General features: G+C 32.9%; 1 protein-coding gene across 5 annotated transcripts in view; it reads left to right on the forward strand.

The window, feature by feature from the left end:
- Window positions 1-27,118, forward strand: part of DYNC2H1 (dynein cytoplasmic 2 heavy chain 1) — a 355,588-nt gene that overhangs the window by 38,380 nt on the left and 290,090 nt on the right. For all 5 annotated transcript variants that reach the window (XM_005579474.5, XM_005579475.5, XM_005579476.5 and 2 more), the window contains exons 22-39: window positions 512-717; window positions 1,643-1,798; window positions 1,887-2,001; window positions 2,860-3,030; window positions 3,924-4,306; window positions 6,005-6,137; window positions 6,236-6,353; window positions 8,262-8,374; window positions 10,335-10,454; window positions 13,170-13,320; window positions 16,057-16,262; window positions 17,410-17,592; window positions 18,186-18,368; window positions 20,370-20,593; window positions 21,345-21,460; window positions 23,501-23,700; window positions 24,846-25,110; window positions 26,313-26,520. In XM_005579474.5, the coding sequence (XP_005579531.3) occupies window positions 512-717; window positions 1,643-1,798; window positions 1,887-2,001; window positions 2,860-3,030; window positions 3,924-4,306; window positions 6,005-6,137; window positions 6,236-6,353; window positions 8,262-8,374; window positions 10,335-10,454; window positions 13,170-13,320; window positions 16,057-16,262; window positions 17,410-17,592; window positions 18,186-18,368; window positions 20,370-20,593; window positions 21,345-21,460; window positions 23,501-23,700; window positions 24,846-25,110; window positions 26,313-26,520 (3,251 nt within the window). The remainder of the gene's footprint in view (window positions 1-511; window positions 718-1,642; window positions 1,799-1,886; window positions 2,002-2,859; window positions 3,031-3,923; window positions 4,307-6,004; window positions 6,138-6,235; window positions 6,354-8,261; window positions 8,375-10,334; window positions 10,455-13,169; window positions 13,321-16,056; window positions 16,263-17,409; window positions 17,593-18,185; window positions 18,369-20,369; window positions 20,594-21,344; window positions 21,461-23,500; window positions 23,701-24,845; window positions 25,111-26,312; window positions 26,521-27,118) is intronic.

Genomic DNA, 27,118 nt, shown 5'->3' on the forward strand with positions numbered 1-27,118 from the left:
TTCAGTTGATACCTACTAGGGTCAGGAGAGAGGGAAAGAGAAAAGGGCACCATCTGTCTTTTAAGGACACAACCTGCAAGTTGCACATATCTACTGCACTCATATTTGATTGACCAGAAGTTAGCCTTAGGGCCCAGTCCTTAGCTGCATGGGAGACTGGGCAATGCCTTCCTTAATTTAGCAGCTATATATTCGGGTAGAACAATCAGCAGTCATTAAACAAACATCTGTAAATTATCTTACCTTTGTCGTTAGTTGTACTAGGTGTGGTTAATCACATGAATGATTTTGAAATGATGTTATTTGAATGTTATCTCTTGTTATTATAAATTTATGGTCTAATTTATATCTTTGAATTATTTTATTGAACTTGGAATTAATAATTAAAATACCATCCTTTGAAAAGTTGACATTGGTCATTGATACTTTTTCACTTTTAAATAGAAAATAATGTGAACCCAAAATGAGATTTTACTCTGAATTAAATTATTTAAACTTTATTGGCTTATAGATTGAAGTGATGAAAGGAAATGTGAAATCATGTCTTCAGATCTATTATCAAGAACTGGAAAAATTTAAAGCTCGTTGGGACCAGCTAAAGCCTGGTGATGATGTTATTGAAACTGGCCAACATAATACTCTTGATAAAAGTGCAAAGTTAATAAAAGAGAAAAAAATTGAGTTTGACGAGCTTGAAGTCACAAGAAAAAAGCTGGTGTATGTTTTTTCTTTAAAATTGATACTGCTCATTTTGGAAAAACAATTTATGTATCAAGCTAGTAATTTTCTTGTGTCTGTTATCTTAATACCTTTCCTCATAAACTTCATCAGTTTTTAAAATATAAATAATAAGCATTCATGTACTGTTGTCTTAGGAGTCATAGTTGTGTTACATAAGGATGTTAAGAGAAAGCAAATTTCAAGAAAGGCCTAGAAGATAAATTTACCTAGAAGTTATATCAGGGGGTTGGAATTGTCACTTTCTTTGAACTTATTCTATTTAAAAATGAAATATATGTAATTTTCAGAAAAATTACTTTTAGTGCCTCTGAGAGAAAAATAAATCTAGCATAATAAGTAATAATAAAAGTCTTCAAAGAAAAAAATGAGTTGTTGGCTTATAATAATATAAAGTATTAAATTTGAGCACTGCTTTAGGTTCTATTTAAGTAGATGCTTTCATAAGTGAGTGAAGTGAGTCAGTTTTGTTACCATAATTACTAAATGGCATTATACTGACTAGATGAAGGATATCTTATACTCTAGAAGCTTGCCCTTTAAACTGAGAAGAGTATTCTTTTCCCAAATTAATCTGTAGATTTATACAATCTTGAATATTTACATATATAAAATATGTATTATGTACATATAAATCTCTCTATATTACCAACTCAATTTTGACTTCTTTGGATAAAATGTATATTAATGAATTTATAGAGTTCATATGTGAGTAGGTAAGGTATAATTCTCAGATAGGTAGTTTCTTCATGTGCTTTATTGTAGTTTCTTATTGTATGTCTATTAAACATACACATGTGGGTATGTACACACATACAAGGATTGGAATTAATAACTTAATAATACTTAACAGTATCAATATTTCTGTTTTTAAAATTTAATATTCCAATATTTGTTTCTATAGTGATGATTGCCATCATTTTAGACTAGAAGAGCCTAATTTCTCCCTGGCAAGTAGCATCTCTAAAGATATTGAGAGCTGTGCACAAATTTGGGCCTTTTATGAAGAGTTTCAACAAGGATTTCAGGAAATGGCCAATGAAGACTGGATCACTTTTCGGTTTGATTCAAAAACAATATTTAGACTAATAATTTGGTTGTTTTATTTTTGGAAGTAAACTTTGCAATGTGTTTTTGGTATTTTATAGGACTAAGACATACTTGTTTGAGGAATTTTTGATGAACTGGCATGACAGGTTAAGGAAGGTTGAAGAACATTCAGTGATGACGGTGAAATTACAATCAGAGGTTGACAAATATAAAGTAAGATTTTTTACTTATTTTGCTAGTTAAAAACAATGTTTGGAGCTTTTGTCTTTTTCTTATGTAGTGACTGAACTATATAATTTTAGTTTATATGTTTTTCAATTAAATTATTCCATTTCATGAAGAAAATAGGAAATACAGAGTAAACCACAAAAATTATTGATATTTCGGGTGGGTGCGGTGGCTCATGCCTGTAATCCCAGCACTTTGGGTGGCTGAGGAGGGCGGATCCTGAGGTCAGGAGATCAAGACCATCCTGTGAATGGTGAAACCCCGTCTCTACTAAAAATACAAACAATTAGCCAGGTGTGGTGGTGGGCACCTGTAGTCCGAGCTACTTGGGAGGCTGAGGCAGGAGAATGGCATGAACCCGGGAGGCGGAGCTTGCAGTGAGCCGAGATGGCACCACTACACTCCAGCCTGGGCGACAGACCAAGACTCCATCTCAAAAAGAAAAAAAAAGAAAGAAATTATTGATATTTCTACTACCAATGAGAAAGAAGTTATAAGAAATTTATGTTAAAGTTAAAAAACAGAGTGTTTATACATTCCAGTCCATCATGGGTCCTATCCTATAATAATTAAAAAATAGAGATAGTCTATGTCATGTTTTAAAATATATTAAACTACAAAGGGTAATTTGTGTGTATCCATAGCAACATTTAATCAAAAGCTTTATACAATTCTGTTTAAGAATATGATTTTAAGATTATTAAACAAGAAGATGGAGTAATTAAAATTTTGGTAACTAGTAAGCATAAAAGTAAATACTAATTTGCATTTTGCTAATATATGTATATGTGTATACGTATGACTTTTTCTTTTTTCTTTTTTCTTTTTTTTTTTTTTTAACAGATCGTAATTCCTATCTTGAAATATGTGAGAGGGGAGCATCTTTCTCCAGATCACTGGCTTGACCTTTTTCGTCTCCTTGGACTTCCTAGGGGGACTAGTCTAGAGAAACTACTGTTTGGTGATTTGCTCAGAGTAGCTGATACAATTGTAGCCAAAGCTGCGGACCTTAAAGTATGACTCACTTTTATAAATATCCCATAAGTCTGGCCTTTTTAAATATACAATATTGCTTCATATTTTGCTTAAATACAAAAAAGCTAGTCCTTTAAGGGAATCAGCTTTAATCAAAAAGTAAACACAAATCATTTTACGTAAAAGAAATTAAAAAATTATGTGATATGTTACACATAGAAGCTAGAGGATACACAAATCTAGAGAGCTAAACCAAGAATCAGTTTGCTAATCAGATTTAGAAAAGGTCTCAGGTAAAAGTAAAAGTTGCCACAATTCTATTACAAGTGACAGACTTTTAGTGTTTCGTTCTGGCCATTCAAAAATGTAAGGACTCTTGATGTCAAATTGTTTTATTTCCTATCCAAAAAATAAACCTTTGTGTTTGTTAATAACCCTGGAATATTTTTAAATAATCTTGAGAAGTTATGAAGCATGACTCTTGCAGAAGATAACTCTAGTTGATTGTTAATCATTTTAGATGTATCAGAATCTGCAATAAGATTACAGTATAATTCCTGAATTTCTTTTGTTCCAAATATGGGCCTTTTAGTCTGTAAGACTTTAAATAAGCCAAACTAGTTTTGTCTTTTGTGATGGATGCTTTAATTTTTTACTTTTCTTTTAGAGAAGTAAAAAGCATAAGGCAGAACTTTGTATGTATTTTGACCATGTGAACCAGGATACTTACTATCTTACATGATTTGATAAAATAGCCAGTAATTTTCTTATGGTTGCATGTAAAATAGAGCCACTTAACTTTTTTTTTTTTTTTTTTTTGCCTTATGCTGAAAAGCCAGATAAAATATATTTTTCATAAAATACTTTTCTGTTATTTACTTATGTGATAATTAATGTTGAACTAATAAACATGGATATTTTGTGTTAAATAGGATTTAAATAGTCGGGCACAAGGTGAAGTTACAATCAGAGAAGCTTTACGTGAACTTGATCTTTGGGGAGTTGGAGCAGTGTTTACATTAATTGATTATGAAGACAGCCAAAGTCGAACTATGAAGCTGATTAAAGACTGGAAAGATATAGTAAATCAGGTTGGAGATAATAGATGCCTTCTTCAATCCTTGAAGGATTCTCCTTATTATAAAGGATTTGAAGATAAAGTATCAATTTGGGAAAGAAAACTTGCAGAGTTAGATGAATACCTGCAGAATTTAAATCATATTCAGAGAAAGTGGGTGTATTTGGAACCCATTTTCGGTCGTGGAGCATTGCCAAAAGAACAGACACGCTTCAACAGAGTTGATGAAGATTTTAGGTCAGTACAATGATGTAAGACATAAACACATATGGTAGTTTTTTTTTAATTTATTCATATCGTGAAGTGCTTAATAAAGGCAAATTACTTTTACATTATTGGTATCCTCTGTGTATTCAAACTCTTTCTCTAGAGGATCCTTTTGAGAAGCTTTCTCTAGTGGATCCTCTCATTCAAGCATTTACTTCTTGAACCATTATGGTGTGGTCTCTGTTATTACTACTCTACTTAATAATACATAGTTCCTAAAATTACCAATTACTTTCCTGTTTTAAATTCAAAGGGCATTTTTCATTTTTTATTTTACTTTATCTCTCATTAGGATTTAATAGAGTTGAGCATTTCTTCTTTCTTAGAAAGTCTCTTCCATTGGCTTTTGTGATATTGTCCTCTCTTGGTTTTCTGGCTGTCTCTCTAGTTCTACACATAGTTCCTAGTCCTTAGCTGTCTCCGAACCTTTAGATATAGTCATTCTCCAGTCTTCAGCCTTTGATTTTGTTCTCACTGTATTCTCAGGTAATCTTAACCACTGCCAGCATCAGTTCTCTTTTATGTGCTTAGGTCTCCTCAACTTACATGTACAGCCCATATTTCTCCTCTGAGCCCCAAATCTAGCAAACATGCTCAAACAGTAGGCTAAAACTGAATTCATGAGCTTAATTTACCAGTTCCTTTCCAACAAATCTTTTTTCTTTTTGATTCCTATTTCAATAAATGGCCCAACCTAATTGTTGAAAGCAGAGACATGATGTATGACTTTGATATCTCCCTCTTTCTCCACTTTTACATACATTAAGTTGCCAAATTTTGTTGATTCTAACCTACTTAGTGTATCTGGAACCAAACACCAGTACAGAAGTATATCTGTACTTCTATTCTAATATTCTGTGTCTCTCACTTGGATTACGCACATTAACCTTCTGACTTGCTCTTATATAAGTTTTTCACACAACAGCTGGAGTAATTGTTTAAAAATGCAGGTTCAGCACTTTCTTTACTATTTACTTTAACTATTTTAAAGTAAATAAAACTTTAAAATAGTTTCCCATCATGCTAGGGATAAAGCATGATCTGCTCCTTGTTCATTTCTGTATACTTTTCTTGTGCTGCTCTCCATTTTGCTTTAGTGACTCTGGCTTTTAGTTTCTCGGACATACCTATCTTTTTCCCAGAATCTTTGCCAGAAACTTCTTCTACTCACTCACTTTTTCTTTGTATTCTTCATCCACATATCAATTTAAATTACTTCCTTAAAGAAGTCCTAGGTTATGGGTTGCCCTATTAGCCATTTTAGTGGCTAAAATACCTAAAAAGTATTTTAACTTTTTACTTTATTTATTTAACTTTTTACTTTCTCTACCTTATTTTAACAATACTTTACTTTTCCTTTTTAACATTTATCACAATTTTATTTAAATATTTCTAGAAATTATTCGATGTCTTTTGCCGTCACTAGAAGCTCTCTATTAGTTAGGGCTTAAAATTAGCTTAGCAAATGAAATATATAAGATAATTTATAATATGGGAAGTTAAAAATGGTAGTGTGATATTAATTTTTAACATTCCTAGAGGTATACTACTGTAATAATAGTGTTACCTTTAGTTTGTTTTAAGCAGGTAAAAAAAAGTCTTAATCTCCTTTTTTTACCCCCCAAATTGTTAAAATAGATGTGAAGATACTTTTTTTTTCTTTTGTAGATCAATAATGACTGATATCAAGAAAGACAATAGAGTCACAACATTGACTACTCATGCTGGAATCAGAAATTCTCTACTAACAATACTTGATCAGCTTCAAAGATGTCAGAAATCATTAAATGAATTTTTGGAGGCATGTTTTTTAAGAAAAATATATCATAAATTGTAAAGTACTTGATATCTTAATTATTTGAAAAACAAAAGCTATTTTTTTGTTTCTATTTTTATTAGGAAAAACGCTCAGCATTCCCAAGATTTTATTTTATTGGTGATGATGACTTATTAGAAATACTGGGCCAGTCTACTAACCCATCAGTGATTCAGTCTCACCTTAAGAAACTTTTTGCTGGTAGGAGTCAACATTTATTTAACAGATATTTATTGAGTTTCAACTGTCTGCCAGGCCTAATGTTATGCTCTTAAGTAGACTACTGAATATAGTAGTCAGTTCATAGATCCAAATACAGTTCCTATACCCAAAGAACGTACAGTTTAATAGGGGAGACAAGGTTGTAAGTTGACAAATATAATACAGTGTGACAATTCCGGTGAGTGACATAAGTATGTGGTGCTATAGCTCCATCTGTGAGGGCCTTTAGCTCAGTTTTAGGGCATCATGAATAAGTGACATCTAGGGTGATACTGAAGAATGTATAGGCCTTAGTTAGAAAAAGGTAGGCAGGCAGTGGGAATAGGCTGTTCTAAGGCCTGGAGTGAAGGAGAATATGCCCCTTCCTTATTGAGTTTAAGGTCTCCTGAATGACATCCAGGTGGAGATACTCCATAGGCAGTTATTGTCAGTGAAGAGACCTAGGTGAGAATGTAGGCGTCATCCATATAGAAATAATAGTTAAGCTATGGGAACAGGTGAGATTACATGGGGGAAAAGTGTAATGTCAAATGCTTTGATGTTGTAGAGTCACTTTAATGGGATACTTATTAGTGGCAAATGGAATAGGCTTATTACCAAAATAATGACTATTATTTTCTTAAAATACTTAATTTGCTTGGAAAGAGCAAGCAAATGAATGCTTCTATAGAGCAAACAGCTCTATAGAAAAGAGCTCTATTTTTCAAATTAAATTTATGAAGTAAAATAATTTTCATCATTTTAACTAATAATCAAGGATCAGCAAAATATAACCCATGGACCAAATCTGGATCACTACTTGTTGTTTTTTTAATAAAGTTTTGTTGAAACATAATCCTGCACAGTAATTTATGTATTGCTGTCTATAGCTGCTTTCATGCTATGAATGCAGTGTTGAGTAGTTGACACTGACCATATGGTTCATTAGACTTAAAATATTTACTCTCTGGTCCTGTACAGAAATATTTATCAATTCCTGTGTATCTGAAGCTTTAGGATGCTTATATTTGTAAATATGATTTGGGCAGTGGGAGGTAGTAGAAAACAAACACTTGCAATCAGAAGCCTTTCATTCAACCAATCTCTCTACTGTTTATTAATTGGTCATCAAATTACCTCTCTGAAATTTAGTTTTCTTCTTTATATTACAAATAATAATATAGTTTTTTTGTGAAGATCGAAATTACATAGTATGTTCAAGTTTTTTATATACTATAAAGTGATACGCAAATTTGGGGGAGGGGGAAGTCTTATTTGCCGTCAACACATTTACCTGTTCATGGGCATCTGGGTTATTTCCAGTTTTTGGCTATTATGAATAAAGCTGTTAAACAATCATACAAGTCTTTTTATAGACATACATTTTTATTTGTATCGGATAAACACCTAGTTTTGGAACTGCTACGTCATATAGTAAGTATATGTTTAACTTTTTCAGAAACTGCCAAATCATTTTCCAGAGAGGTTGTAACATTTTTCACTCCCCCAAGAATGTGAGTTAGGACAGTTCTTACTGATTGGTACGTACTAGTTGAGTAGGTTGCCTAAATTTTTTTTTCTGGAAAATGGTAGGAATGAATAAACAAACATATATAGAAATATCTAAATAAACATTCACAAATTTGACCAGCGAATCATGCCATGTATAGTTAGATATTGATAAGAAATATTTCAGATGAGTGATAAGAATATTGATCCAGAAAGTGATTTTTTTTCCCTCAATAGGACATTTAAATACTAGGAGCACTATATATTATGTGGTATACATTATAATTCAATTATTATATATGTTTTAGGGTATATATTAACACTATTTGACGCACATATTGTATCTAATAATTATGTCTTTAATCCTTTTGCATTTCAATTGTTGCTTTTATATTTCAGGTATTAACAGTGTTTGCTTTGATGAGGAATCAAAACATATAACTGCAATGAAATCTTTAGAGGGAGAAGTTGTACCTTTTAAAAATAAAGTTCTTCTATCAAATAATGTAGAGGTAAGCAATTCTTTTTCAAATATGAAAACAAAAAGAATTAACTATATATGAACTTCGTTTCTAAAATAATTTAGTCAATTTAGAGGGTAAAGTTGGTTAATTTAGGTATTTTAGGGAACTCAGCTCATATCTTAAAAAATGATTTGTTAGTTTCAGAGTGTTTTGATATTAAAAAGAATATGGATTTTTTAGTCTTTGGAAGGCAGCATGTAATTTTGAACCTTGGCCTTGAACCTTGGCCTTGGAGTAAAAAAACTTAGATATTAATCTTAGCTCCATAACTTAATAGCTATGTGACTTAGAGTGTTGGTTTTCTAATCAGTAAAATGGTAATCTCAGTACAGTTGGAGTATCTCTTATCCAAAGTATTTGGGACCAGAAGTATTTCAGATTTCAGATTTTGTTGGATTTTGGAATATTTGCATTATGCCAGTTCAGCATCCCTAATGTGAAAATCCAAAATGCTCCAATAAGCGTTTTCTTTGAGCATCATGTCAAACTCAAAAAGTTTTAGATTTTGGAGGATTTTGAATTTTGGATTTTTAGATTAGGGATGTTCAACCTGTAACTGTTACAAAGATTTTCAATTAAAAATTAAATGAGATAATTGGCTTTAAGTACACTATTTAGTGCTTGGAACATGGCACTCAATAAATTTTAGATGTCTTTACTCTTTAAAATATGAATTTGTATAAGATAATTTGGGTGAACAAGTAAGCAAACAACTATCGATTAACTGGTCCTGCAGGACTGGAAGTAAACTGATCAAAGACCTATTATAGGCATACAGCTAAAACTAACTAGCAATAGATTGCATCACATGGAATTGTAATTTTTCAGTTTCAAATTGTCTTCCAACTGGAAGCCAGGGCCCATGCCTTGTCATGTGTATGTCCATACAGCCTAGCAAAATGTTTATTCCTGGTTAGGCTTCAACATTTTATTGGATATTGAGTACATAAATCAGTGGATTGAAAACCTGGGAGATTTGCTAATCATATTTGGTTAAGGGTTTTGTTATTTTTCCTCTCGTAGTTTTGTTGGATGTACACAGAGAGACAGAGCTTAAATTTTAGCAACTGGGCTAGAGCAGGTATACCAGCAAAGGGAAAGCTGAAACTCTGGAAGCTTTATGGTTGTTAGCAGAGAAGGTGTCTCTGTTGCCATGCACTGAGAGGTGGATTCTCACTCTTTAGCGTCAGTGAATTTTGATGCTATTTGCAGTACTGGAAAATGCTCTACAGATTAAAAAAAAAAAAAACTGGAACTCAGTAATTTACACAATGATGAAAGGCTAAGATTGCAGCTTTTGCCTTTTTATTACAGATGACATATTTTTAAGGTTAAGAAGTGATTCATATTCATTGTTTCTATCAATGATCATTGTCAGTTTAACTTTTTATTATTTTATATATAATCAAGTGAGTGGAAAAATACATTGTTTTCACTTTGAAACAAAATTAGTTTTGTTGGATGAAGCAATCTCAGCCCCCAAATAATACATTTAATCCTGATGAAGCAATCCCTTCCTATGGTTACAACTTTATGAATATAAGATCACCAGGATAGCATGAGCCAGGGAACTTAGCCAGCCATTTTGACTCTGATTTATTGGCCAAACTATCTGGTTTGATTCGTCATAATGATGAGGCGAATGGGTCAATTTTTAAATGCTTATATTATATTGGCTTGTATAGATATAGTCATGGTAGTTTTAGCCACAAGTTGATGAGTTTTCACACTCGTTGTTATCCTAAGAGGTGAAAAAAATTGTTTTCTTCAAATTATTTAAACTGTTTATTAAGAAAATAAAGAATTATATTCCTATAACACATTTTAGGAGTGTCATGATCAATAGGAAAGTATAATACCCTGTCCTGAAATAAAAATACAGAGTTAGTCAGTAGATTCTATATTTATTTTATGTCTTGTTGATATTATTTTCCGATTTCTTTTTCAGACATGGTTGAATGATTTGGCCTTGGAAATGAAGAAAACTTTGGAACAGTTGTTGAAGGAATGTGTTACTACTGGGCGAAGTTCTCAAGGTGCGATTGACCCATCTCTGTTCCCTTCACAGGTAAGAGGGCTTATATGTAGAAGGAACATAGGCATGGTATGTGGAAAGATCCCTGACCTAGGAGCCAGGAGGCTCAGATAAATCGCATCTGTTTTCTCCCTTTATCTAACAGTTAACGGACAAATTGCTTAACTTCTGAGTCTCTGTTCCTTCAGCTGTAAAGTGTGGGGGATAAATTGAGATCCAAGCAACCTAGGCCAGTGGTGAGTAGGATGGGGAGAAGGGAACCAGGCATCTAATAGCTTCCTGGTTCCGAATGATTAGTCTATCATGATGGAGAGGCACAGGATCTATAACACTGCTGTACCCTACCCGTCCACCCCTCCCATGGGATCATCTAAGCATTGGAGCTGGCAGGAACTTAGCAGGTATTAGTGTACATCTGAAACAGTCATAACACTAAACTAATATTGACAGTGAGAGTGAGGTCATATGATGAGTTACAGAGATTGCTGCAACTCAGGGTTAATAGGCGTTCATCCCTGAACACTGGGTACTAGATATTTAGCTTACAAAATTTGTATCAGTCTATATCAAAATGTGGCACTAAGACTTGTGTTAAACATCCTGCATTGTTTAATAGTTGGGCCAGACTAATGTTACAGGTGTAGGTCATCAGGAACTTTAGTTCTTAGGGACTGTGGATGGTAGACATTGGGATGTTTCATGATGTCTCAGAAAAATCTACCCAGCAGCTCTCAAAGTTATTTGCTTTTCAAATAAAAAAAAATGTGGTGGCTGTTGGAACAGGTTTTTACGTTGATTTTCTTACTATATGGAAGCTTGGAACAGTTTACATTCTGAACCATTTTCTCATAGATGCCATTTGTATCTTTTAGAATTTTAAGGCAAACTGAAAAGTTTCAAAAAAGCTCAAGTTCCTAGAGAAAAATACAAGTAATCATCACTGAATAATCAAAGCCATTGTAGAACCAGAGTAGACTGCTTTATTACCACTAAAAATGTTTCCTAGTACTCTGTCAACTTCCAGATAGGATTTATAAATCAACTTAGAATAAAAGACACAGTATAAAAAAGTCTACAAAAGCAATATTGTATAATATTTGGGTTAGGGAAATGACAATTGTGTCAGGAGATATAGTGGGAGATAATAGGCTAAAGAAAGTTGTTGGATTTCAGCCTGCAACTTACCTCCAGGCCCTTGAGCAGTCAAGTAAAAGTGTGAACTACTAAAAATGTAAATCATTACTAAAATAAAGAATTCTAGTTTATTAGCAGTTAATGCTAGGAAATATTGATCTCAAGAGTTTTACATAAGGGGATTGAGTCGCATAATTGGTTATTAGGTACAGATAATTCAGTTACTTTTTTTGTATGGACCTGAAATAATAGTAGAGAGGGCACTTTCTGGTCTGGGAAGGAGGCAGTGTGGTAAAGTGGAAAGAATCTGACTTGGGTTTAAATACTAATCTTTGCCAGTTATCCTGAGTAGAACATTTTGACACTTACTTTACTTACATGACTTTCAAGTACCTACATTATCAAGTCATTTAGAAGGTTGTTTCATAATGTTTGCAGAGCACCCCTAGTTGTCATTACATTTTAGGTAATTAATAATGTTAGTTCCTATCCGGCTGTCTTGACAGTAATGTGATTTTATAACCCAAGACTGTAAACTATAACTTTTGTTAGCTATTCACAGAAATTATGTAGCCGACTGTAAAAAATTAAGTTTATTGATATGCATTCATAATATAGAAATTCAGTAGTATTGGAGGTGGCAAAGGAACATTTTCATATAAAAATCAAAGAGCAAAGTCTTTTTCTCAAAAGGAGATTTGGTTCTCCATAAATGCCTCATCATATACCTGATTAAAGAAGCTGATGAGTTTCATACCACAAAGTTTGTTTGGGCGATGACTTTGCTTAGAAATGAGTTACTAATTGGCTTTCTCTTCCATAAAACCATAATGTAATATTTATAGAATGTTTTAAGTTGGAGTAAGACAGCAGCTTAGCCTGCTCTGATATGGAGTGCAGTGGTGCGATCTTGGCTCACTGCAACCTCCACCTTTTAGGCTCAAGCAATTCTTGTGCTTCAGCCTCCCAAGTAGCTGGGAGTACAGGCATGCGCCACTATACCTGGGTAATGTTTGTATTTTTTAGTAGAGACGGGGTTTCTCCATGTTAACCAGGCTGGTGTCGAACTCCTGGCCTCAAGTGATCCGCCCACCTCGGCCTTCCAAAGTGCTGGGATTAGAGGCGTGAGCCAATGTGCTCGGCCAAGGCAGATCTTAATTTAGAAGAATATTGGAATTTTGCTATTGTAGCCTTCGGTAGTGTATTAAGAAATTATTTTGAAATGCTAAAGATTGCCCTTTTACTAATTAGAATGCATCATACTTTGATATCTTTGTAGTTTACTGGTTGAAAGCAGCCATTTCTGAAGAGAGGGGAAGAAAATACAAAGGCTTTGAGGTAGCAATAAACATACTGAGTTATAGGACCAGAAAAAAATAGGCTGGTGGTAGACTATAGTGTGAAATGAGTTCTGTGAACTAGGCTTGGCTGCATCATACAATGCTTTTTCTACTACTGTATTACTCTATTAATATTTAAGTTTCCAATATGGCATTAAGATGGAGATATCCAATATACAATTGGCAATTTGAAAAAAGATGTCTTTCTTTAAATTTATAAAACATTTCTAAGTAAATTCACCTTTTAAAAATATGTTTTTTCTTTATTCAATAGATTTTATGCTTGGCGGAGCAGATTAAATTCACTGAAGATGTAGAAAATGCCATTAAAGATCATAGTCTTCATCAGATTGAAACACAACTGGTGAATAAGTTAGAACAATACACTAACATTGATACAAGTTCTGAGGATCCAGGGAATACTGGTATGGAAAAAACATTCCCTTTTCTGCCTGGTTTTGGGTTATTTTTTGGTATTCTATCCTAATTTACCTATTGTGTTTTCGACTATATATCTGTGTTGGTGATTACTCGAGGAATTACAACATATATACTTAAATTTTTATAACGTACTTTGAATCAGTAATTTACTAACTTAAATAGAATATAGAAACCTTACTACCCTATAGGCTTTTTTATTCTCTCCTTTTAATATTGTAGTTGTCTTACTATTTTACATCTGCATACACTGAAAACTCCATGAAATTATGTTATAAATTTTGCTTTTAACCATCGAAGATATTTGAGAAAACTTAAGAGGAGGACAGCAATCTTTTATATATACCTAGATGTTTACCATTTCTGTTGCCCTTCCTTTATTCCTGATGTTTCAGGTTTCCTTCTAGTGTCATTTTCCTTCTGTCTAAAGAACTTCTTTTAGTGTTTCTTTTGGAAAAGGTGTGCTGCCTGTGAATTCACATAGATTTCCTTTACCCAAGAATGTCTTATTTTGCCTTTATTTCTGAAGAATTTTTCAGTGGCTATCCTGGGTTAACAATTCTTTTCTCTCAGCTTTCGAAGTGTTCTACTTCCATCTGAGCTATATGTTTTCTGATGAGGAATCCACAGTCATTTGAGTTGTTATTCTTCTATAAGTAATACATTACTCTTTTTTTTGGCAGCATTCAAGACTTTATCATATTCTTTAGTTTTTAGTAGTTTGATTGTGATATAGACACATCTTTGCATTTATTCTATTTGGGGTTGTCTCAGTTTCAATCTGTACGTTTGTTTTTCACCAAAATCTGGGAAGTTTTTAGCTCTTATTTCTTCAAATACTCTTTCTGTATTATAGTCTTTCTCCTATACTTCTGAGTTTCTCATGACATGAATGTTAGACTTTTTGACATGGGCTTAGATCTCTGAGGTGCTGCCTTTTTTTTTTTTTTTTTTTTTAATTTTTTCTCTTTATTAGCCTGCACAATTTCTACTGCTCTGTCTTCAAGTTCACTGCCTCTTTCCTTTATTATTTCCATTTCAATATTGAGTCCATTCAGTGATTTTCAAAGAATTAAGAATTTAGTATTTTTCAGCCTAAAAATTTCTATTTATTTATATTTTTTATTTCTTTGCTGAGATATTCTGTCTTTCCACTTGTTTTAAAAGTCTTCACCTTTTACTTCTTTTACTTCTTAGAGCACTTTTATAATGGGGCTTTAAAAGGCTTTAAAGTATTTTTTTTTTTTTTGGAGGGCGGGGACAGGTTCTTGCTCTGTTATCCAGGCTGGAGTGCAGTGGTGAGACTGTGGCTCACTGAAGCCTTGACCTCCTGAGCTCAAGCAGTTTTCCCACCTCAGCCTCCTGTGTAGCTGGGATTACAGACACGTGCCACCATGCCTGGCTGACTTTTTTATTTTTTGTAGAGACATGGTTTTGCCATGTTGCCCGGGCTGGTTTCAAACTACTGGGCTCAAGCAGTCCTCTCGCCTCGGCCTCCCAGAGTGTTGGGATTACAGGCTTGAGCCTCTTTGCCTGGCAATAATAGTACTTTAAAGTCTTTTGCAGATAACCTCAACGTGTATGTCATCTAGATACGGGTACCTATTATTGTCTTTTCTTATGTGAATTGAGATTTTCTTGGTTCTTTGCATGTTGAATAATTTTGGATGATATCATGGACATTTTGAATATTATGTTATGAGGGTTTGGGTTTTGTTTAAATCCTCTGGAGAATATTGATATTTTTGTTTTAGCAACTCATCCTGTTGGGTTCAGACTGCAAGTTGTAGCCGGCTTTCTGTGGGTTATGGTTCTGTTGTCAGTCTGTTTTCAAATCTTTGCAGTGCTATTTCAGTCTGTCCCTCATGTGTTCTCTAGTAGCCAATTCTAGTCTTTGGTTTCTGATTAGAATGAGATCTATTCATGCACCACCCCTTGGCAATGAGTCCAGGAGTTCCTAAAGAAGTTTATGGGGTTATTTTTTCAATCTCCTTCTTCTCCTTGATCTTCCTGGCGTTTTATGGTTCCCTCAGCCTTCTGGTTTGTTTCTCTGGCCAGAAAGCTGGGGTTCATGTACTTTATTTTCTTGCACACTTTTGTGCAATTTGGGTTTGTCTACTCTCTTGGGATCACAGCTCCTCTGGAGTTTTAGGGACTTCTGGGTCCCAGCTGCCAGTGGGATAGCTAGCAGAAGACCCCTTTCCTTCTAAAGCTTGAGCTAGAGGTGGTCTTCTGGAGCTCTCTCTACACCAATTTGGGTTTCTGGCTGCATTGGGTATGGTCCTAGGGTTCCCAGAAGGGGGGAAAAAGACAATGGTAAATCCACCACTGGTTTGGTGTCACTTCTAATTCTGGTCTTCCTCAATTTGCCTGCTACTCTTTTCAGAGTTCTAAATAGCAGTTCAATGTATGTTGTCCAACAGGTTTTTATGCCTGCATTCAGAGGGAGAAGCGGGGTGAAATGTGCTTACTCCTTTGAATAAACTGAAACTCTTTTTTCTTGGAATTTTGATATCTTAATTTTTATACTCAAAATTCTTATTTCTTACTAACTAGTGGATTTGACTTTTTTAGCTTATGTGATTTGTATTACTATACCATTCATATGCATCATGAAATTACCATTTAAATTCATTGAGAACTCAACTGTACACATAATCATAAATTATAGAAATAACAGGCTAACATTTTCTCCAACTGTCAATATTTTTATTTGTGCCTAGAATCGGGCATCCTGGAGCTTAAACTTAAAGCCTTAATTCTTGACATTATCCATAATATTGATGTGGTAAAGCAGTTAAACCAAATTCAAGTTCATACAACTGAGGACTGGGCCTGGAAAAAACAACTTAGATTCTATATGAAAAGTGATCATACATGTTGTGTTCAAATGGTGGATTCTGAATTTCAGTATACTTATGAATATCAGGTATGAGTTGTGGCAGTGTTTTATATTGCCAATTAGAAATTATTTACTTTAAAGGAAATTTGTTATTGGTAGAAATACTTTTTTATTTAAGTAGTAATTTTTCCATAATATTTTTAGTATTATTGTCTTGTTTAATCAGAATTAGAAAGGTGTCACATAAGAAAAAAGTGAAACTTCATTCTATATACAAAAAAGTTAACATATTGCTAGTATTGTACTGAATTCTCAAAAAATGTACCTTTACTTGGAGTTGCATTTATATACAATTTGAAATATATCTTCATCCAAGGCGAACTGAATATAGACAACCTCAGTCGAAGCAATTTGGTTTGTGTCTCCTTATACAAGGCAAAAATTAGTGTAATTTTAAATATGCTAAAATGTTTGCTAAATATTTTTTAGTTTGTAAGATGAAAAAATTTTCAGACAAATAACCTAGTTAATGTTAACATGTTCTCAAAAATTCCAGCTGTTGCCTCTGCCTTTTTCTATCATAATGAATGGATCATCAAAATATATTTACAATATTGTTAATAACCCTATGTTAGGAGAGCTGCCAATTGACTTTTTCAAAAGGGAAATGTATTTGAGACCCAAATCTATCTACCTAAATCGAGGAAAAACACACTGTATATTGTAGCTGGAATGGTAGTCTGTTTTCCCTACAGTTTAGTAGAAACTTTGAGAATTATTTGATAAATTAAAATGATTAATTTCATAAGAATTTTTCAAATTAATTACACTTTGTGATCTCTAAAATAGTTCTGATTTGTGGATATCACAAGAGTCAAGGAAATAGTTTATATAAATTTTAAAATATGAAATGGGATGATTACTGTATAATAATTTTGGATTTGTTTTCCTTAGAAGTGTATCTTTGTGCCACTAACAAGAACTTGAGAAACAATTTTGAAACCTAACAATGTACTGAGTATAGTATGAAATACTTTCTTGAAAAATAAGTTTGATTTCAGTTTGTGTTTAGAAAGCTTCTTTCACTAGAAAAAATTTTGGATATTTTTCTGTGTTAAAAACTTTAACCTGTTTGTGGTATTTTTATCTTTTTAACTAGGACCTCATGCTGTAAAAATATTTGTAAATGTTGAATAGAACATGAATACTCTGACTTTTTGTTGTTCTTATATAGGGTAATGCTTCCAAACTGGTTTATACTCCGTTGACAGACAAGTGCTACTTAACTCTCACTCAAGCTATGAAGATGGGACTTGGAGGAAATCCTTATGGACCAGCTGGAACTGGGAAAACGGAGTCAGTAAAGGCTTTAGGTGGACTTCTTGGAAGACAAGTTTTAGTCTTTAATTGTGATGAGGTAGAATAAATAATTATCAAAACATGTAACAATGGGTTAATCATATTTAGATTAGTTTCTATTAGTATACGAAATACTCTACTTAAAAATCAGTACATTTAAATTACTTGAAGACAGAATTTGTTTAAACTGAAATGTAAAATGGACAGAGGTTGTACATAGTGTAGTCCAAAACTTTTCTAAGAACTATGGCAAACAAATAATTTTAAATACAGAATGAATATTTATATTACATTGTAGACAGATGTTTTAGTAAAGAGAATAATACAAAAGGAAAAATCTATTCATTTCAGATGGCAGTTTTAAAAACATTTTGTATATAATTTGTATTTTGACTTAAAGAGTAACTAACACAAAATCTTGTATTTGTTCTGTAAACTTTTTAGAACACTTTTCACATGCATTATTTTGTTTATCCTTTGAAATCAACCTGGGTTTTGAAAGAGTAGCTACTTAATCCCTATTTTAAAATGAGCAAAAGAAGCATGGATGGGTGAAATTGTTACCTTATCAATAAGTGACATTAAATATTAAGTAGTTAGGGAGATTTTAATTATTTTTTAATGAATATCATTTTTATTGTTGTTTTTAAGGGCATCGATGTGAAGTCAATGGGACGAATATTTGTTGGTTTGGTGAAGTGCGGGGCCTGGGGTTGTTTTGATGAATTTAATAGGCTGGAAGAATCTGTACTGTCAGCCGTTTCTATGCAAATCCAGACAATTCAAGATGCTTTGAAGAATCATAGAACTGTATGTGAACTGCTTGGCAAGGAGGTATGGCATATGTTGGGAATTTAAAGAATTAAAATATTTTGTAAGACTTGATATTACTCATACTCAAGCAATATTCTCTTTTTATTTCTCCTGACATCCATGTTTCTAATCTGTAACCTGTGTGATAAGCTTTTTTAGCTATAAAATGTTTCTGAGGTTTCTTACCCTTTTTTGGTCCTACTTTCATTATTCTTTCTTTTTTTTTTTTTTTTGAGACAGAGTTTTGCTCTTGTCGCCCAGGCTGGAGTGCAATGGTGTGATCTTGACTCACTGCAACCTCCGCCTCCCAGGTTCAAGCAATTCTCCTGCCTCAGCCTCCTAAATAGCTGGGATTATAGGTGCCTGCCACCACACCCAGTTAATTTTTGTGTTTTTAGTAGAGATGGGGTTTGATCATGTTGGCTAGACTGGTATTGAACTCCTGACCTCAGGTGATCCACCCACCTCGGTCTCCCAAAATGCTGGAATTACAGGCGTGACCCTGTGCCCAGCCCATTATTCATTTTTAAACTTTCCATTTTGGATAATTCAGTTATAGTAATATTTATATTGTTGTATTATATATTATGCTATTATCTGTGCTGACATTGCTCACAGTGCCTTAATGTATTGTCTCATTTAATAATTACCACAACCCTTTGAAGTAGGTGCTATTAGTTTTTTCCCTGCTTTGTGGATGAAGAAACTAAGACTTTGTAAGTAAGAGTAAGAAGTGGAGTTAGGAACTGAACCCAGGTCTGTCTAATTCTGAGCACAAGTTTTTTGTTTAATTTTCAAGCATAGGAGCAGAATGAAGCACATGTTTTTCATCATTATTCTATATGAATGTTAAAACAACAAACACTTAGCTATTCTGTTCCTCACTTCTCCCCATAGGAGATATACATTAATGTCACTAGAATATAAATTCATTTGTATAGAAAATGTACACTTTTTTATATAATGTGGATTGCTGAATACAGAAAGTTGTAAGAGCTAAGAAATTATCATGTTATATAAAATAACATCTTCACAGTACGAATTTTTCTAGGTAGCTCAAGAAAGTAAGACCAGTTCTAAATTAACATGTTATTTATGTGATGTTTAAACTCTTCACAAAGAAAAAAAGGAGAACCTATTCAGTGAGAATTACCTGCCATGAAGATTTAGTTTCTTCTACATTCACTTTTTTTTCTTCTCTTAGAAAGAGTTACCTTTTCTCCCAACCAATACTAATCTTTTCACCTGTGCTTTGGAATACTCTTCCCTGGGACCTTATTATCCCTTGTGCTATCGCTTCAATCTTCCCTCCTTTACCAGTTCTTCATCAGGTTTTAAACATAATCACATCTTTTTCATCTTAATAATAACTAAAACATAAACAAACCTTCCCTGATTCATACTTCCTCTTTCTCTTTTCTTTCCTTTATAGCTAGATTTCTTGGTTTTTCTACTCTAGATGCTTCTACTTACTAATTGCCCATTCGTTGTTTACACATTCTAATTTAGCTTCTATTCTTAGGGTTTTGCTGAAAATCCTCCTACTAAGTGCTATTATCACATTCAGTTCTTCCCTGCCATAATATTTATTACGTTATGATTGCCTCTTTGTAATACCAGATAGACTCTGAGCTCCAGAGTGGCTTAAACCATTATTTAGTTCAGTTGTCTCTGTGTACTTAACAAAGTATTTAGTACTAAGAGGGCTTTTAGTAAACATTTATTTAATGTATAAATAGATAATTAAATTAGTATCTCTTAAACATTCAGCCTCAAAAAACTGATTATAAATAAGCTCCGCAAAGCAGCGTGGGTCCTAAGGAATTTATCATATATTGAGTAAGGAGGTGGTGAGTACATTGGAGGTTACCTTTAGCTAAGGTATAAGATTTGTATGTAGTAATATGTCAATAAAATTTCTGTTGGCAGTATATTTTATATTTATAGTTTCAAATATAAATGATGCCTGTATGTTAAATATTTTATTTAATTTAATATTAAATATTTAAATTAATATTTCAGGTAGAAGTAAATTCGAATTCTGGAATTTTTATCACTATGAATCCTGCTGGAAAAGGTTATGGAGGAAGACAAAAACTGCCTGATAATCTTAAACAGCTTTTCAGGCCTGTAGCTATGTCTCGTCCGGACAATGAGCTTATTGCAGAAGTTATTCTCTATTCGGAAGGCTTTAAAGATGCTAAAGTATTGGGCAGAAAATTGGTAGCTATTTTCAATCTATCTAGGTGAGTTTTCTTGTTCTAGATATTTTTACATTTTCCATTTTTAATGATTGATTATGGTTATTAGTGATCATTTTCATATTTTCTCAATTTCCCTTTTCCATTATTTTTATTCTGATGATTTTATTGTAATTATGGTGTAGATATGAAAGGCTTTAGTGTGCACAATAAAAATATTGGGTTCAAAACTACTTGCTTTTCATAAATATTATTAATTTGATCAGTTTTTTCCTTCAAAATGTTTATATTAGAGTGCTGCAGCTAAATGTTTCTTATTGAACTAATTTACCAGCTGACCACACACAAGCTACTGTTCTTCGGAAAGAATCCTTCACAATTTTTCTTATGTCTTATTTCTGGTAATAGAAACTGACATTTACTTTCTTTGGGAAAATGTACAATTCTGTTCCATATCACTTAAGAGATAATGGTAAACTAGACAGTGGCAGAGATTGAGAGCAAGATGGATTGATTAAAGGCTTTAGGCACAAGGGTAGCAGGTAATTGTCATTTGGTATCTTCATTAAGATAATTAACTTATTCATAAAAGCTTTATCTTACCCTTGAGAACCATCCATCTTTAACAGCTTACTTGAATGATTATTTTGTGTGGTTGGTTCCCTTATATAAATTAATGGGATATCAACATTCATTTCTAAGTGTCAGTAGTTATATTCTGTATTTCTTTGGATGTGATGATGAAAGTAATTTCTTCTAGCTATTTGATGCATTGATTTCCATGTCTCTACTTCAGGGAACTTTTGACACCTCAGCAACATTATGATTGGGGTTTGAGAGCTTTGAAGACAGTCCTGAGAGGAAGTGGAAATCTTCTTAGACAGCTAAAGAAAAGTGGCACTACACAGAATGGTATGATTGATTGTTCCAAATACATTAACTTATTTTTAAAAACATAAGCATTAATTTAGAATAGTTTGAGATTTACAGAAAAGTTGTAGATACAGTATTAAGGATTACTGTATACCCTACCCCAAATTCTACTGTTGTTAACATCTTCCATTAGTATGGTATATTTGTCACAACTAATGAACCAATTTGGATACATTGTTTTTAAACTAAATTTCCTACTTTATTCAGGTTTTCTCCAGTTTTTACCTGATGTTTTATAATAACTTTTAATGTGTGTTAAATATTAAAGAGTTGTAATATGTAAAGTCCACTTGTTCTTTAACTTTAATGTCCTTTAGAATCACCTAGTGGCTTGTTAAAACAGATTATTAGACCCCACCCCCAAAGGTCCTGACTCAGTAGGTGTAGAGTAGAGCCTGATAATTTGTCTTGTCTTGAAACAAGAACAGAAACCTTAGAAACACATGTAGGATTTTCTCTTTCTAAAGCTAGTATATTATGATTAGACTAGGTTATAAATGTTTGGAAAGAATACCACAGAGGTGGGCTGTCTTTCTTACTGCGGCATATCAGTGGGTATATAACAACCATCTGACATCACTAGTTATGTTAACCTTCATCACCTGGCTATGGTCGTGTTGCCAGGTTTCTCCAATGTGAAGCTGTTATTTTCTACCCTCCTGGCTTTATTCTTTGGAATCATGTTAATAAATCTAGCTTACTCTCAAAGTGGCGAGGAAAGGATTAAGCTCCACTCCTTGGTGGGGTGGTATCCGCATATATTATTTGAAATTCTTCTGTAAAGAAGATTTGTCTTTTCTGCCTCATTTATGTATTCATTAACTCATTTATTTAGCTCAATACAGACTTATATATATTTGTTATACTTTTTCAGATGAAATAAATGGTTTTTTATTCACATAAAAATAATGATTTCCCGCACCTGTGCAGGTGTACATTCATGAAAGCCTGAATAATCAGTTTCTTCAGGTTGCTATTGAAAAGTAAGTTAAAATACTATGAAAATAGAGACAACATAGAAAAAAGGACCACATGAAATTACCTCTTTGGACTTTAAATGATCAAAGTGTGCCTCTTAAAAATGGCCTCTACATTAGCTGTCTTATTAGGTTGGCATATGCCTGGGTAGGTACAGTTATTTTGTGAGTGCTTACATTACCATTTTTTAGTTGTCTATATTTGGTGATTTTTAATAAATATTTAAACCATATCTGTAATAAATAAAGATGGCTTATGAGTTCAGTGCTTGAAATAAACTTTAGAGAAGTCCAGACTTTTTATGTATACTTAAGCATGAAAATATTAAGCAATTATAGAGGAATGCCAGGCAATAGTTTCTTTGATTTTGTGTATCTTACCAATCAGCAGCTAATATCTGTGAAAATAAGCATCTGGCAGTGGTATCAGTATTTGCATTTGGCTTAAGAATGGGTTTGTGAACCAAGTTTGAACAAGGCCGATCAAAGATTGTTGCTCAGTTTGTTAGTTGTTTATCTTAGGACATAAACTGTGAGATGATATTGGTGTCTTTGGAGAGGTACCTGAATTTGGAATTAGTTTATCTGGAATTGAATCCCAGCTGTGATACTGCTGTGCCTTCTCAGAAAGTCACTCAAACCTTCAGAGACTTAACATTCTCAGGTGTAAAATTGGAATAATAATAGTAATACTTTTTAGCCTACTTTATAGGGTTGTTAAAAGGATTGCATCATATAATATAAAAGGTGAAGTACTATGAAAATATAAGTGATAATGATTTTTATTATTAATTAAAGTCTTGGTACCCTGTGATTTGAATTCTATGGAAAAGAGTTTATAACTACTTAGTGATATTTACTTTTTAGCAGTCAAAAGATACTAAAGTAAGCTTGCCAATTCATGTGATGTAACGTCTTTAAATGTTACTAAATTCTAGTGCATTTAATGATTAATAATACATATCAAGGCTATAGAATATTTAAAAACTTTTGTCATCATTAAAGTAATAATAAATAATTTTAAAATGAAACTTTTTTCTAGCTAATGAAAGTCATATTGTGGTGCAAGCACTGAGGCTTAATACAATGTCAAAGTTTACGTTTACTGATTGCACCCGGTTTGATGCACTGATTAAAGATGTCTTTCCTGGAATTGAATTGAAAGAAGTAGAATATGATGAACTAAGTGCTGCATTAAAGCAGGTCTTTGAAGAGGCCAATTATGAAATTATACCCAATCAGGTAACTGTCAAGAATATTTTATAATAGATTGATCCTTTTTTCTAGTTGATTCCTTATTAACTATCCTTGTCCTTCATCTTTCAACTTATCTTTTATCTTTCAACTTAGATCTCACTTGCTCAGGGAAGTCTTCCCAGATCTTCAAGTCCTGATTTGATCTTCTTGCTATGTGCTCTAATCATATATTCTTGTTTCAAGTGTGTGTATTTGTTTAGTATTGATTCTCCTCCACCATATAGTAATCTCCATGAAAGGCAGGATCCATGTGTGTGTGTATATATATATATATATATATTTTTTTTTTGAGACAGAGTCTTGCTTTGTCACCCAGGCTGGAGTGCAGTGGTGTGATCTCGGCCCACTGCAACCTCTGTCTCCCGGGTTCAAACAATTCTCCTGCCTCAGCCTCCTGAATATCTGGGATTACAGGTGCACACCACCACACCTGGCTAATTTTTATATATTTAGTAGAGATGGCGTTTCACCATGTTGGCCAGGCTGGTCTCGAACTCTTGACCTCAGGTGATCTGCCCGCCTCAGTCTCCCAAAGCACTGGGATTACAGGCCTGAGCCACCGCACCTGGCCATCCATACATATTTTTGCTCACCATTTTATTTCTAGTGCCTGTTAGAGTATGTAGTGTGTAATGGATTCATCATATATATGTATTTTATAATTGATTATATATATGATTTAGTTTCACTTTGATAATTTCTTAGGATTTTTTTAAGCGGGTTTCTTTATGTAGTGCAAGTAATTGTTCAAAATTAGCACTTTGCCCTCAGTTTTGGAGAGAAGTAAGATAAGACTGAGTGAATGGATAAATAAGTGAATAAAATAATGAATATATTTGAATGAGTGAATGAGTGGAGCAAGTAACGAACGTATTGTTCATACAAGTTTTTTGAACTTAGAAACTTGGAAAGCACCTTTGTTTCTTTTAAAGAAATATTGAAGTATTTAAAGATTATATTGTAAATATGTTCAGATTTATTTAGGTATTCTGTTACATTTTAGGCTATGTCTTCCACTGAAGAAATCAAAGGCTTAATTTACACATTAGAACAAGTGTTACAGAATAAAAGCAGAACTAAGTATCATTGGATATTGTAAATCATATAAGAACATAATTCTTTCCCACTAGATCAAAAAGGCTTTAGAATTGTATGAACAGTTATGCCAGAGGATGGGAGTTGTTATTGTTGGTCCAAGTGGTGCTGGAAAATCAACCCTTTGGAGAATGTTAAGGGCCGCACTTTGTAAAATTGGCAAAGTAGTGAAACAATATACTATGAATCCCAAAGCTATGCCTCGATATCAATTATTAGGCCATATTGACATGGACACAAGAGAATGGTCTGATGGTGTTTTGACAAATAGTGCTCGTCAAGTGGTTCGGGAACCTCAAGGTTAGTCTCTATGTATACTTCTTTGTTTTACTTAGTAATTCTTAGATAATGATATAATTTGTCTATAATTCTGTCTTTATCAAGGCTTCTACATGACCATAAAGTCATAATTAAGTTATAATGTGTACGTTTGATATTTTACTTTGGAGGGGACCAAGAAATGCTATCATTTTCAGTTAAACTCTGTAACTATTTTTAATATAGTAGAAACTTAGAGTAAATTGGGTGAATTGTAATTCACAACTAGATTAATTTACTGAACGATTATAAAATCTTTACTGCATTTATATTATAATGCCTGAGAAATAAACAAGATGACAGATTTTTGTATGGGGTTAAAATTGATGTGTATGAACAGTATTAACTCATTAGTTTGAATAAAGTATTTTGAATACTTTTGAAAATTTAAGTGGTAAAACTGCAGATTTCCTGGTCTAAATTTGTTGACTTGGTTTTTTAAGAGAATTTTTGGCTGGAATCAGAGGAGATTCCCTACTTTTTGCCAGGTTATAATTTAATTAATAATTATTTTTCTAAGGCAGTAAGTGAAAGCATTGGAAGGGATTTTTCAATGTAGTCTTTTCTTTTTCTATATAATACCACATTAAGTAAAGGCCAGTTATTACCTTCATGTATTTCTCACACTTTTATCAGTGAAATTTTCCTCTTTGAATTGTTTCAAAGGTCCAAGTATAGTATTAACCACTCCCATTTTAGGAAAGATGGAAAAAAAAGGTTTAACCCTGGAAAGACTAGGTATACAATTGGTCACTACTTTTCCCCCTTTGAGGTCACCTTTTTATATGTCGAGAAAATTTGACAGTGGTGAACTTTTTATTTCTCATGCAAGGCACTGGAAATTGGATTTTTCTGTATTTTCTAAAAGATATACAACAGAGCAAGCCTTTGTACATTCTCATGACATAGTAGAAGACACAAGTCTGAAGAATATCTTGTGGGAATAAAAATACTTAAGCCTTGCATCTTTTTAAGTGAAATTGCCTATTTTTATTATAGATAAAGTATTATTACATGATATATATCTGAGTCTTTGGCCAGCTGAGCCAGGATTGCCTGTGTGTTCTCCAGCATATTTACAGTACAAATTCATATGAAAATTAAGAATTGATTTAGTCCTTATTTTTAATTATTATCACAGCATCTATTTTTATTTTATCTCTGCTGTTTTGATTTGAATATAGATGTCAGCTCATGGATAATCTGTGATGGTGATATTGACCCTGAATGGATAGAGTCTCTGAATTCTGTTCTGGATGACAATCGGCTACTCACTATGCCCAGTGGAGAAAGGATTCAGTTTGGCCCAAATGTTAACTTTGTGTTTGAAACTCATGATTTAAGTTGTGCCTCACCAGCCACAATATCTAGAATGGGAATGATCTTTCTTAGGTAAGCCATAGATTATTTGTATACATTATATTAGAATATTCTTCTTTTATTATCCTGGCTTCATATTAAGTAAAGTAAGTGTGATGTGAATAATGAATAAATATTTTTCCCATTTATGATTAACTTCTTTTTTGTTAGATTTTCATTAATTCAGAGAGTTCCTGTTTTATTACAAAATTGAATTATTTTAGCAGTTTTAGTTATATCACAATTATGAAATAATTATTATTTTTGTTGAAACAGCAAGAAAATTTGTTCTCTTTATTATTTTGTTGAGGTATTTTGATTGAGTTCAGAGAAGTGAACATATTAATTATGAGCTAGAGGCTAATAATTTAAAGCTAAGTAGCAATATTTTAATTATAGAATTTAATTAATTTAATCTATTTAATTTTAGATTCATAGAATTTTAGGGCTAACTCAGGTTTTGTAGGTCCTGTGACCCAGTCTTTTCATTTTACAAATTGAATACCTCTTCACTTAATATTTTTTTCTTCTTCAGTATATTTGGAAGAGGCTTCAAGACTGAAAATGAATAATAAACCAATTTTAGATATCATGTAAAATAGTCACATACCAGAGCATGGATATTTGCACC

Source organism: Macaca fascicularis, chromosome 14 (genome assembly GCF_037993035.2).
Source record: "Macaca fascicularis isolate 582-1 chromosome 14, T2T-MFA8v1.1".
Classification (NCBI taxonomy): domain Eukaryota; kingdom Metazoa; phylum Chordata; class Mammalia; order Primates; family Cercopithecidae; genus Macaca; species Macaca fascicularis.